Here is a 12,444-nt window from a genome sequence, read left to right as displayed (position 1 = left end):
ACATTGAGAATGTGGGTGTGTGTTTGGGTGCAAACTTCACCCCAGTGGATTTTTTTAAGGACGAATAATGTTGACACAATTTGACTTGTCAGGCTGGCCTGGTGGTTGCGCTCTTGTCTCTTATATCAGAAGGTTGTGGGTTCAAGCCCCATGTCAGGATTTAGAATCGCATAGTCTAAACTGACAGTGTAATGCAGTGCTGGGAGGTGGGGAGGTTATTTTCGGAGGTGCCGACCTTCAGATGGTATGTTAAACGGAGGTTCCAGGTGGACCTTAAAGATCCCATGTCACTATTCGAAAACAGAAGGGTATCTTGCCAACAAATCCCCCAATTAAATTGGTCACTCACTCCACAGCTGTTTGTGGGACACTGCTGTGTGCAATTGGCTGCCGCGTTTCGCCCACAAAATACACAGTCAATCCAATTTACTATACATCCTGTGAAGTGCTTTGAGAGGTGATAAGGCAATTTATCAAATGCAAAGGCAATTTAAAGTTGCAAACTTTTGAACAGTGTAGGTTTAGAGATAGAAAAAGATAGAAAATTAGACACAGCAAGAATCAGAGCAGAGAAACTCAAGAGAGAGAGAGAGATATTGGCACCGAAAGTGACAGACAGGGACTGAGAGCAATGGAGAAACAGAGAGTGAGATTGTGTGAGAAAAAGTGATAATATCTGAGCGAGATGGAGAAGGGTTGGCACAATAGGGTACCACAGTGACACCAAAGTCCTAAAGGAACATTTTTTTAGTTACTGTTGTAGGCAATTGGCATTTTGTATGAAACTATCTGTCCCTTTGATTATCTGCATTTAGTGTGCATTTAATTACAACCTTCTGAGAAGCTCATTGAGACGTCTCGAAGACGTGATAGGCACTGTATCAAATGCAAGGATTATTATTATTAAAATTGGTTCTTGTGGATGAATCGATGATTGTGTGTCATTAAAGCAAATGTTTTGTTTGTGTCCGGATTATTTTCTTATGTTTTCAATGTTCAAAATAAAATCTGATTTTTACCGAATTTACTCGGGGGGGATGGGGGGCTGCTTTTTATATCAATTCCAACTCTCTTTCCCTCTCCCCCCAATTTCCCCCCCCTTTTTTGACACAAAAAATTGACCCCAAGAAATACTGGCGTTTTATATTGTGGATAAAATTAGCCTTTAATGGTCTTTATGGATTTTCAATCAGTTATCACTGCAAATGCTGTCTTTCTTTGCAAACCACATTGTCTTAAAGCCATGTTTGATGACCTTGCCATTAAACCTGGACCTGATCCAACCATAACATTGCTTTTCCCATTTGACTCTCATCATGCAGACATTCTGATCTGAGCATGATAATTCTTGGCATATTCCTTGTGCGTTTATCAGGATTCACTTGTATTTCATGCCAATCATCCATAATTTTCACATAGTAACCCAGTCTTTGACTTGTTCCGCTTCTTAATCCTACAGCACTGCAAGATCATGCATGGGTGGGCTGCGTTTTGATGTGTGAAATTGATCTCAATTTAATGCACAACTCTCCTTGAAAGGGGATGGTGCTGATTCATCCAGTTTACTCTCTCTCCACCCTTTGCTTCCTACCTCTGTGTTTCACCAGCAGGCAGAAGGATAGGCTAGAGAGAGCCACGAAAGGGCCCCATCAATTTGCAGTGAAATCTGCACCTTCTTTGGGCAGCAGAGTGACTCGAGGGGAGTTTGGTTTTAACCAATGCCTGAGAGATCAACATCTGGCTGTTGTGTGGCACTTCATCTATCTACTCTCTACCTAAGTCATCTTAACGGCTGTTAAACATTTTGCAGCTGAAACAAGCAGGTCTGAGAGAAGTGGGCCAGCAAGCAGCCTGGCATTGGAACTTGTAACCTTGTGTCTGGGATCAGATATCAAATACAAGGTATATTAATTACTACATTGGGGGTGATTTGCTAGCAGTTATGCCATTTGAAGTGCTTTTTCAACTCCACATCTCTAAGAAAGTATTGGATAGTCGTTTTCTGAAAGTAGCAGGGAAGTAATTCGATTTGAAAATCAGCAGTTCTCTTGGTAATTCAGGTCAACTTGCTCTTGTTTTTTGTCCCCCACCAATTTACTGCCCTCATCTACTTTTGGGCTGCAATTATTGAGAGTACAGTTTTACAAGAATACGACCTTCCAGTACATCAGCAGACTTTGTGGATTAATCTAGATAATGAGTGTCTGCAGATTAGCAATTTGGGGCGGGGGGGTGTCAAAGCCTCCTGATTGTATCCTTACACAAAACCACACTCCCTGTAGGAGGCATTTGATGGCATTTAGGAGCAGGAACCCTGGAGAATTTATTTTCTTTATGGTGACAATTATGGTGTAAAACTGACATCTCAGCTCATATCAGCTAATTCAGCACAGACCAGTGATCAAACCTGAATTGAGTTATACATTTCCTGTTGCATTCATACTGCTGGGAATGAGGCTGCTTTTCTCCCAACACGTTGTGAGAAACTGGGTTTAAACTGCATGCTCCACGTCACTTTCAGTTGCACCAGAATCAGGTGTTTGGTTTGTTATCATCAAAGAGACAATTTTGTTATGAACTCAATATTGCAAATGCTCCTTCAAAGTTCTCGGGCCACTCAAACAGTAACAGCTCAGGGGCTTTGAAGGCAGTGGGAGTTGCTCTCACTGTTTATTCTGTGCAGGTATAAATCGCATCTCACCTGCAGTAACATCCTTGTGTTGTTAACAGCATGACTCAATGTGATTTGGACTCTCAAAGTTCCTGTTAACCCTGCAAGCCAAAGCCCTAATGGGTAGGGTGGTCCTAGCTGGACAAGCTTGCCAGACACCAATATCAATGGCAAGCTATGTGGATTTATCTGGTTAGACTCCAGCAGTTACCCCAACACACACTCTGGTGTCCCCAAGTCTTGCCTCTTGCCAACCTGCATCTAATACCTTCCGGAATTAGATAAACAGGATGTGTCGCTTCAGAGAGAGAGTGCACATTCCATTCCAATAATCTATCTTTGTGATTTCCATGTGTAGGTGGGATGCATAGAAATCTCAGCTTGGTTTGGAGACTCTTACGCACAGTGATGGGTTTCCGCATGTGTCAAACACCCAGCTAAGCAAAAAAAGTCCCCTGTTTATATTGCACATTTGGTGTTGCATCACCAACAAATTTGCTGCAGTTTATGGTACGTGGAAAACACCTAGGAAGACCTAACAGCCTCATTTATCATGACTGTTTGCGGGACATACACAGTCAATTCACTTTACAGTATATTCTGTGAAGAGCTTTGAGACGTCTCGAAGACGTGATAAGGCGTTATATCAAATGCAAGGATTATTATGACAGCCCAGTGCTGTTTAAAATGCTACTTTGTTCTAATCTGTTATGTGTGAGAGCATTTGCACTTGTTTGGCACAATTCTCATCTCCTGCGTGTTAGCAGGTTGTTCAGGATCCCGCTCTATTCATTTTGAATCCCAGCATTCGTTCCGAAGTGGCGACAACGCCTTCTTGCCCAACGCAGCTGAGCAAATCGGATTGATGCTCGCATGTAGATGATGAACACACACGGCAACTTCTGTGCCAAAATCTGAGCGGAGGAGAAAATAAAGCTGTCGCTAAAATCCATTCACAGATCGCCCACTATAAAACTGATTACACTACACATCCGTGTAGAAACACGTCTCGCAAAACAATTAGTTTTAATTACACCAGCCATAGAGCGAGGCCCTAGTGAATAGGCTGGCAAGCTCTGGCACCAATCTGCAATTCTGTAAACATCCCCAACTGATCCGGGCAGCTGTCCTTGCCAAAATCATACTTGAATGTACCAGTGTGCTTTGTACATTATGGTCGAGGTGCGAGCTGCTTTCAACTGAGCATAAAAATGCTTCTCATCCTGTCTGTTCACGGTCTTCTTATGAGCCTTTTGAGCTCCTGAAGTGCTTAAAGACTCAAAATTGTTTGCATTGCTCTGGAGCTTATCATTCAGATGCCAGAGTGACTATTGGTGTTTTCAAATAGTACCTATTGGATGTTTAGACTGAGCCATGTCTAAGCTTTACTCCTCTGTATCACAATACTTGTCCTAGTCCTACAGTTCTGTTCCCCTCCCCGCCCCCGGCTTGTTTGCAGTTACTCCTGTGTGTGTGTGTGCGTGTGTGTATAAGGACAGTACAGTATACAACATCCAAACTGATGCACCTAGACTGCACCACAGTGCCATCTCTAGGCTAACAAAGTGCATTCACTGAACCTTTTACTTTCGTTCCCCCAAACATTGTTGACGACTCTTTAAATTAGGCATTGCAGTAATCTACAGTTCAGGGCATCACAGATCAGTACTTTTTAAGCTACCACATACATTCAAATTAGTGTGGCACAAAAATTGTAATGGGTAGATATTTATCTAGAAGAGATAAAACTACATGGGCCAAACAGTATTGGTTAGATCTCACCTTATTACATCTCGTTGCATTTTCCTTTCCTGTTCCTGAAATGTTATATATCTGAAAGCTTTGTTTTCATCCAGCAGCTCTTTAACGCTGAGCCATGGTATGCTATAGTGTTGGCACTAAGCATAGCCAGTCATTCCACCACAAAGTTAAAAGAACCATACTGCTTTGTGCCTTTCTTTTTAAAAAAATTTACACACTGATTTCTTCCATACAGAAGCCGCTTGTTCCCATGCAGCTACCTTCAGCCAGGAGGGTGGCTTGGTCTGAGCTGTGGACTGCTCCGCGGCTAACGTCAGCACCAGCCACTCCGCGATCCGGCTAGCATGGTGGTACTGCGAGGTGAGCCAACTGGGCCATTATTCCCTTCCTACCTTCCAAGATGGACTGCCAGCGCTCACAGTGCCAGGCACAGTCTTTAACGCAGGAATGCCCAACAACAAATTACATTTGTATAGCGCCTTTCACATCAGAAAGACATCCCAAAGTGTCCAGTCACTTTCTGGGGTGGGGTGGGAGGGGTTCATTGAGCTGAGTGACATTCTGGAAGAGAGACCACAACTATTCACAGCAATGTTAAAGCCACCGTCTTTTATATGCGTTTCCATAAACCTGATCCAATGCTCGGTCACTCTGGCATCTGAATACAAGTTGTGGAAATATCTAGGTACAATTTACTCTGCTTATTGAGTATGGATGCATAAATTATTTGGAGTGTGCCAAGCATTCTGAAATTAAGCCTGTAACAAGAGTTTTATAACTACACAGAAAACATGAAACGAAGAAAGACGAACAATTCACCGCCATCAAGCCTGCTTTTCCCACAGATGATCAACTCCTTAACTTACTGTGGACTACACTATACCTGCCATCTCCTGCAGGGCGTTCTGTATAAATACTCATAGGTTGGACCAGACCGGATTGTCACCTTTTGGCGTGATTGACATGAAGATTGGCACTCAAAACTGCTGTGAGTGGCCAAGGTGCTTTTAAACCAAGCCACGACTGAAAACAACCAACTGGATTAGGATCTTTCTGGGCTGTAGCTGTGTCTGGCTACTGAATACTGCAAGGACGGACGTAAAACTTTCGCTTATCAAAATCCTGAAGGCGGTGGTTCACATAAGCCCTTTAGTAGCCAGACTGTGTGCATGTGCACAGGCAAAGTGAAGACATCAGCTTTCACAGTCAGACTCACAGGGTCAATGTCAACAGACCATGATAAATACTGCGAATTGTCGGGAAATCTCTTTTAAATCTAGATTTATAAGTGATGGTAAACTAGGGACCATGTCATTTTGTGAGTATTGTTGATTGTTTTTTTCCCCCCAATAAATTGCAAGAGGAATGAATGCAGGTTTGAATTCAGTTGCAGAAGAGCAACACAGAGTTGATTTGGAAAAATAACTGGCTGGTTTAGATCTATGATAAACTGGTGTGAGTTTTACACAATAACAGTATTAAAATTTTCCTGACGGGAGATTCAAGAGGTGAGGAAGCATGCAATACCCGATTGGTGTCCGCCATTGGAGCCATGCTGTGTGCTGTGCTTCCACTGATTTCTGCCTTCGTTGCTATATAATGGCATTTTGTGTCGGTACATACAACGGTGCCCTTTCTGTTTATTTGAGTCTATTAGTCTGCAGAATTGTGACTCGATCATGTCTTCTTAACCACTAATTGTAGTCTCTCAATTGTTTTTTTCTGAACAGCTTCAATGAGTCTTGGAACAGACATGATGACCCAAGGGGAATCCAAACTGCCTGTAGCTCAAAAATTGGACAGCAAAGAAGATGGGCCACCTTCATCTGAGACCAAGTCTAAGGTATTTCTTCAGCATGTGGTGTTGGTCTTGGCTGAGCAAGTCTGCGCTGTTAAAATCATTTGATTTTCAGCCTCTTTGTTTTCTGCTTTCTGCATGCCATCTTCTGTGTTGGATTTGAATGTTCTTAAGATACTTGAAGACAGCGGGGAGTTTCGCTTTATGGTGGTAGAAAAACTCTTGCCTGGTTCTGGAAACTGCAGCCATTTTTCCTGCCTCCTCTGCAGTAAGAACAGCAACAGACGCATATTTATTTAGTATGTTGCTTTCCCTGCCTTTTTGTTTTGCAAAACTGGGTGAAGCGGATTCCTTTGGGGTGACAATTCCTGTGCTGAGCATCTCATGTAAGCTTGGTGGCTCAGTGATTCCGCAAAGCATTCCACAATTTTCTAAATCCTACTCATTTCTAAATGTTAGAGGAGTTCTTTTTCTTGCAAGTAAGAGTTAAAATTGGACAAACTTGTAAATAACTTTTTTTTCCTTCTTTTGACTGAATTTTGTGCCCTAGCTGTTTTATATTTTTGTCCCTCTACTACAGGATAGCTACAGCTCTCAGGGTATGTCTCAATCTCCTGCCCCAGTCCCTTGCCCCATGTCCCCAAGTCCTGCTAGCATCTCCTCATTGCATGGAGATGAAAGTGATAGCATTAGCAGCCCTGGCTGGCCAAAGACTCCATCAAGCCCTGTAAGTGGCTCTGTTTATTAACTGGTCAGTATACTTGTGGAATGTTTTGTTTTCTTGAAGTATTATTTGTCATAAAATTTGTTCTGATTTGAGCAACACGCTCCCTCCACCCCGCAAAAAAGCCTTTCAATTGTGGGGAAAATGTTGTGTAAAATGAGTAAGATGTTACTGTATAAAGTTCCTTCCCAGGAAGAGATGTGACCACTGAACCTGGCTATAACCACTGCTCCTGGGCAAAACCTTTGTTCAGCAAGTTATATATATATATATAAACGCAATATAATAATAATAATCCTTGCATTTGATATAGCGTCTTATTACGTCTTCGAGGCGTCTCAAAGCATTTCACAGAATATACTGTAAAGTGAATTGACTGTAGATTTTGTGGTCAAAACATAGCAGCCAATTGCAATCCAATTATACATGTGTATTAAAGATGGTGTTGAAGACTTAACAACAACAACAGCTTTCATTTATAAAGCATCCATCGTGTGGGGTAGTGTCCCGAACCGCCTATGGTCACTTCCCCCCCCCTCCCCGGCTCAGCATCAGACTCCACCACTGTCAACCGTGGGACTGCAATACACTCCTCAGCAGCTGAAACTAAATCTAGTTTCCCTGGCACCTCCCTACCTCCCCGATCTGCTTAACTCCCCATTCCACCATTCTCTCACTCCGCTTGGACGGCTCCAGCCTCCTGTTCGTCCCTCGTCCCCTCAGCTCCAGCATTCATCGGTGGCCATGCCTTCAGCCACTATGTCCCAAAACTCTAGAACTCTTTCCCTGAATCCCTCCGCTTTGCCCCCTGCCTCCCCACTTTCAAATCCCGCCTGAAGACCTTCCTTTTTGAATGTGCTCACTGTCACCTCCCCCCCTCTCTCTCCCCCTGGCTCTGTGTCAGACTCCGCCACTGTCAAACACCCCAGGATGCTACCCTGTGTGAAGGGCGCTGTATAAATGCAAGTTGTTGTTAATTACATGATGAATAAATCCCTTTTATTGGTTGTTAACTACATATTTATGGGCACCTAAAGTTCTCTCTGCACACATGGGTTACACATGGCATATACAGGTAATGCACATGGTTATACAGGTTTTGCGCTTGGCACATAATGTACCAGTACCCAGCCAAAGTGAGACCTACTCCATTGGCACATTAAAGCAGACAGATAGGCAGATACACACAATCATGTTTTTTATGACTTAATAACTCCTCAGTTATGAACTAATTTGATCGAAACAAGACATTAGTACATTTTATCACTCACTTATTAGTACCTGTTCAACCGTCTGTTGTGCCTGCGCTCATGGGCATTGAGACACTCCATCTGGATTCTTCCTGGATTGGAGTGCTGTAGCTCAGTGGTTAGAACCACAAGCGAGAGGACCTGGGTTCAATTCCCGGGCAGGGCAAAACTTCAGGCGGGGTGAAACAATGGGCAAGTTTCCTTACTCCACATGCCTCTGTTCACCTAGCAGTATGTAGGAACCCAGTTGTTAGTTGATTGGCGGATCTCTGTTCCGGGAATAATAATCCCTTCAAAAGAATAAATTAAAAAACTAACAATAATTTGGTCACTCAATCCATGACTATTTGTAGGACACTGCTGTTCACAATTGGCTGCCGTGTTTTGCCCACAAAATATACAATCCATTCACTTTACAGTATATTCTGTGAAGTGCTGTGAGACATCTCGAACACGTGGTAAGGCTCTATATCAAATGCAAGGATTATTATCATTATTAGTGAAGACACTGGAGTAGCAACATACACTCATCCCAGCTCTGTTTTTAAACAGGCCATTCAGAGTTTGCAGCGAGCCAAAATATTGCATTGTGTTCAGCATAGTCGGAGATTCAAAAGGGACTTAATTGGCATTCACAGGTCAATAGGTTCATTGACCCTAAATAAATGAAAAGGCTGATATATATATTAGGGGGGGGGCAGATAAACACTGCCTTATCACCTTGGGATAATAATACACCATTGTCAGCAATTTTACTTCGGCTCTGTTGCTGTGTGTTTTCCTGCAGTGACTACAGTAGATCAGAACTCCCAACTCGGAGACAAAGAAAACACAACAGCAAATTCTCTCTTGTAGTAACCATGAACTGGGCCAATAGAAAAGTGCAGAAACAAAATATATTTGTACTTTCATGTCCCAAAAATTGCAGGGAGATTTGGCAAATTTTGCGGAAAATTGCGAGGGTTTGATTGGTGATACTGAGGTACATTTTACTGCCAACCAACAATGTTTTTACCTTATTGATAAAACTAAACAAGGAAATAACACGTTAGATTGTTGCAAAAAAATATTTTTTTTCTTTAGCGAAAACTGGGCAGCCAATTTGGGTGGGGTGGGGAGGGCACCAACACAGGCCCAAAGGGACTGGTGGTCTGCCAAAAAACAGACACTCAGGACCAGTGTCTGACTGTGGAGCTACAGGTGTTCATCACCTCCTGCCTTTCACAGCCCAGTGCCACACACAGACCATAGACAAAGAGACATACACACAGACAAAGGAGAGAGAGAGAATGTGTGTATACACGTTCACACAGACATTCATACACATCTACACACTCACAAACACATACATACAGAAGAGACACAGGCATACTCACACAGAGACACTCACAAACACACATACATACAGAAAGAGACACACACTCACATAGAGACATTCACTAACACGTAGAAGGAGAGAGACACAGATAATTTCAACAGCCGGGCCTCCAAGTGGAGCGAACAGAACCCGGGGCCAGAAACTTAATTTTAACGGGTTTGTAGCGGATTCCACCGAAAAATTACAGCCACACTTTTCTTATCAGCCCAAGTCATATACAATGTTAGACATCATAGAACAATCAAATAAGTATTCTTGATGTTCAAATGTTTGTTGGGCTCTCTATGATATTGATTGATGTGGGCTCCACCAGCCCGCCACCACTGAGCTAAAAGGTTCTCACTGTATAAATGAAATGTGAGAGGTTTGAGTATGAGCATGGAAATGAAACACGGGAATATAAAAACAAAAGTCGCTGTGAACATTCAGCAGGTCAGAATACCTGCAGTATTCTGTCTTTCGAAATAAAACGCTGGTCTCTTTTACCTGATGTTTCTCTCCCTGAACTAGGAGCTTTATCATTTCTCATTTGTTTTTTCAAATAGCAACAGGAAATGCAGCATTTTTAACGACAGTTGATCACTTGAGTCACTATGTTCTACATGTTGCTTTACAGAAGTCAAACTCATCCACAACCGGTGAGAAGATTGCCAGGCTGTATGATCTGGGGGTTGAGCAGGATCGCAAGATATGGATTGACCGTTATCTGTCTTTTATGGAAGAGAGAGGAACACCGGTTGCCAGCCTACCTGCCGTGGGCAAAAAACCACTGGACCTTTACCGACTCTATGCCTGTGTGAAGGAAATCGGTGGTCTGGCACAGGTAGGTAATAAATGCAATTGAACCTAGGCTCAGTAGTTCAAAGGCCTCATCTTAAGCTGAGAGATATGGATGACACCAAAGAATGTATTTTTAATGACAGCTAAACTAATTCTTCTCATTCAAACATGGACTAACTCTATTTGTCGTTCACAGTGGTAGATTTTACTTTTTCCCCTCTCCTCTCCCACCTTTCTGTGCACCTCACAACAATGGTCCAGTCCCAGGGGATCCCTACCCAAAGCTTTGCCCGATGCGGAACATCAGGATTCGGAGTTCAGAAGAGGATACCGACTGAATTAAATTGGTTGTCTCTTCTACTTCTGGCCTGCTTCACGTCCCCCCACCTTGCCCGCCCCACCACTGTGCTCGTTATCCTAATCCATGGCCCAAGATACTACGGCCAATTGTATCCCTTCTGTGACCCCAGCTCAGATCAATAACTGAGTACAGACATTTCACATTGAAAATGGGAGCTTACACTATAGCTCAATTGCACACTACTGGACATTGCTAAAGCCCAGTTTTGTGATATCTAGTTCAATTCGGGGTATTTTTTAGCTGTGCATGTACCTGCCTTTAGACCTTCCAGTGTCAATTCATGACCTATAGACCTGAAATCCCCAAACTTGTATCTGCAGTCGACAAGCAGTCGTCCTAGCTTATTAGCAGTGAGCGCATCAATCTGACCCAGATGACTTAGCTGATGTGGTTGTGTACAGTGAGTGATGGACAGTACCAGACTGGAATGTCGCTGAATAATTTTAATGATCTCCCTAGGTTAACAAAAACAAAAAATGGCGTGAGCTGGCGACCACCCTGTGCGTGGGCACGTCCTCGAGCGCAGCTAGCTCTCTGAAGAAGCAGTACATCCAGTACCTGTTTGCCTTTGAATGTAAGATTGAACGTGGAGAGGAGCCACCTCCTGAGATGTTCACTCCTGCAGAATCCAAAAAACAGCCCAAGATCCAACCACCATCGCCAGGTCAGTACCCATTTGTCACACCAAAGCCAACACTTAATTTGTGTTGTTCTGCAGGCGGGTTGATTACAATCTCCAGAAAAATCTCTGCGCGGTGGAAAGCACCTTAAAAAATGTGCTTGTTCGTTTAAGAGCAGTATTGTTGATGTTAATGTATGGAGTCCAGTGCCTTACCATTTAGAGCAATCGCCTCGCAAACAAGAGGACCTGAGTTTGATTCCCGGGCAGGCGCAACGTTAGGCAAATTTGCTTATTCCACACGCCTCTGTTCACCTAGCAGTAAGTAGGAACCCGGTTGTTAGTTGATTGGGGGAATCACTTTTCCGGGAGTAATACTCCCTTTAAAAAATAAAGAATGATAATACTTTGGTTACTCAATCCACGACTGTTTGTGAGCCCAATTGCCTGATGCATTTCACCCACAAAATATAAAGTCAATTCACGTTGCAATATATTCTGTGAAGCTCTTTGAGACTCTCGAAGACGTGATAAGGCGTTATATCAAATGCAAGGATTATTATTATAAGCCTGGGGAAATCTTCCTTCATCAATAGTACATATCACTGACAAACAATAGAGGATCCAAAAATGAAATGTACAAAATGAATTAAAATTAAAACGTCACTGCATTTCCCCATCAAAGTCACAGTCATGTGATTGTATATTCTCTAATTATCTTCTACCTGCTTCTCGTTTAATCTTACATTTTTACCATCATATTTGGAGGCTGTCTTATCCTTGATTCCCTCTGTGGTAGAGAATCCTGATGTTCCGCATTGGGCAAAGTTTTGGGTAGGGATCCCATGGGACTGGACCGTTGTTGTGAGGCCGCACAGAAGGGTGAGAGAGGAGAGGGGAAAAAGTAAAATCTACCACTGTGAACGACAAATAGTTAGTCCATGTTTGAATGAGAAAAATTAGTTTAGTTGTCATTAAAAATACATTCTTTGGTGTCATCCATATCCCTCATCTTAAGATGAGGCCATTAAACTACTCATCCTAGGTTCAATTGCATTTATTGCCTACCTGTGCCAGACCACCTACACATGGAAATCCCAGA

At 42.9% G+C, this 12,444-nt stretch overlaps 1 protein-coding gene across 2 annotated transcripts in view; it reads left to right on the top strand.

Moving 5' to 3' along the window:
• arid1b (AT rich interactive domain 1B (SWI1-like)) overlaps window positions 1-12,444 on the top strand; it is a 283,137-nt gene that overhangs the window by 244,844 nt on the left and 25,849 nt on the right. For both annotated transcript variants that reach the window (XM_007905499.2, XM_007905498.2), the window contains exons 10-12: window positions 6,163-6,275; window positions 10,199-10,405; window positions 11,183-11,387. In XM_007905499.2, the coding sequence (XP_007903690.2) occupies window positions 6,163-6,275; window positions 10,199-10,405; window positions 11,183-11,387 (525 nt within the window). The remainder of the gene's footprint in view (window positions 1-6,162; window positions 6,276-10,198; window positions 10,406-11,182; window positions 11,388-12,444) is intronic.

This window comes from Callorhinchus milii, unplaced genomic scaffold (assembly GCF_018977255.1).
Source record: "Callorhinchus milii isolate IMCB2004 unplaced genomic scaffold, IMCB_Cmil_1.0 Scaffold3, whole genome shotgun sequence".
Taxonomy (NCBI): domain Eukaryota; kingdom Metazoa; phylum Chordata; class Chondrichthyes; order Chimaeriformes; family Callorhinchidae; genus Callorhinchus; species Callorhinchus milii.
The sequence above is the reverse complement of the archived record's forward strand: the minus strand, read 5'-3'. Positions and strand labels throughout refer to the sequence as shown.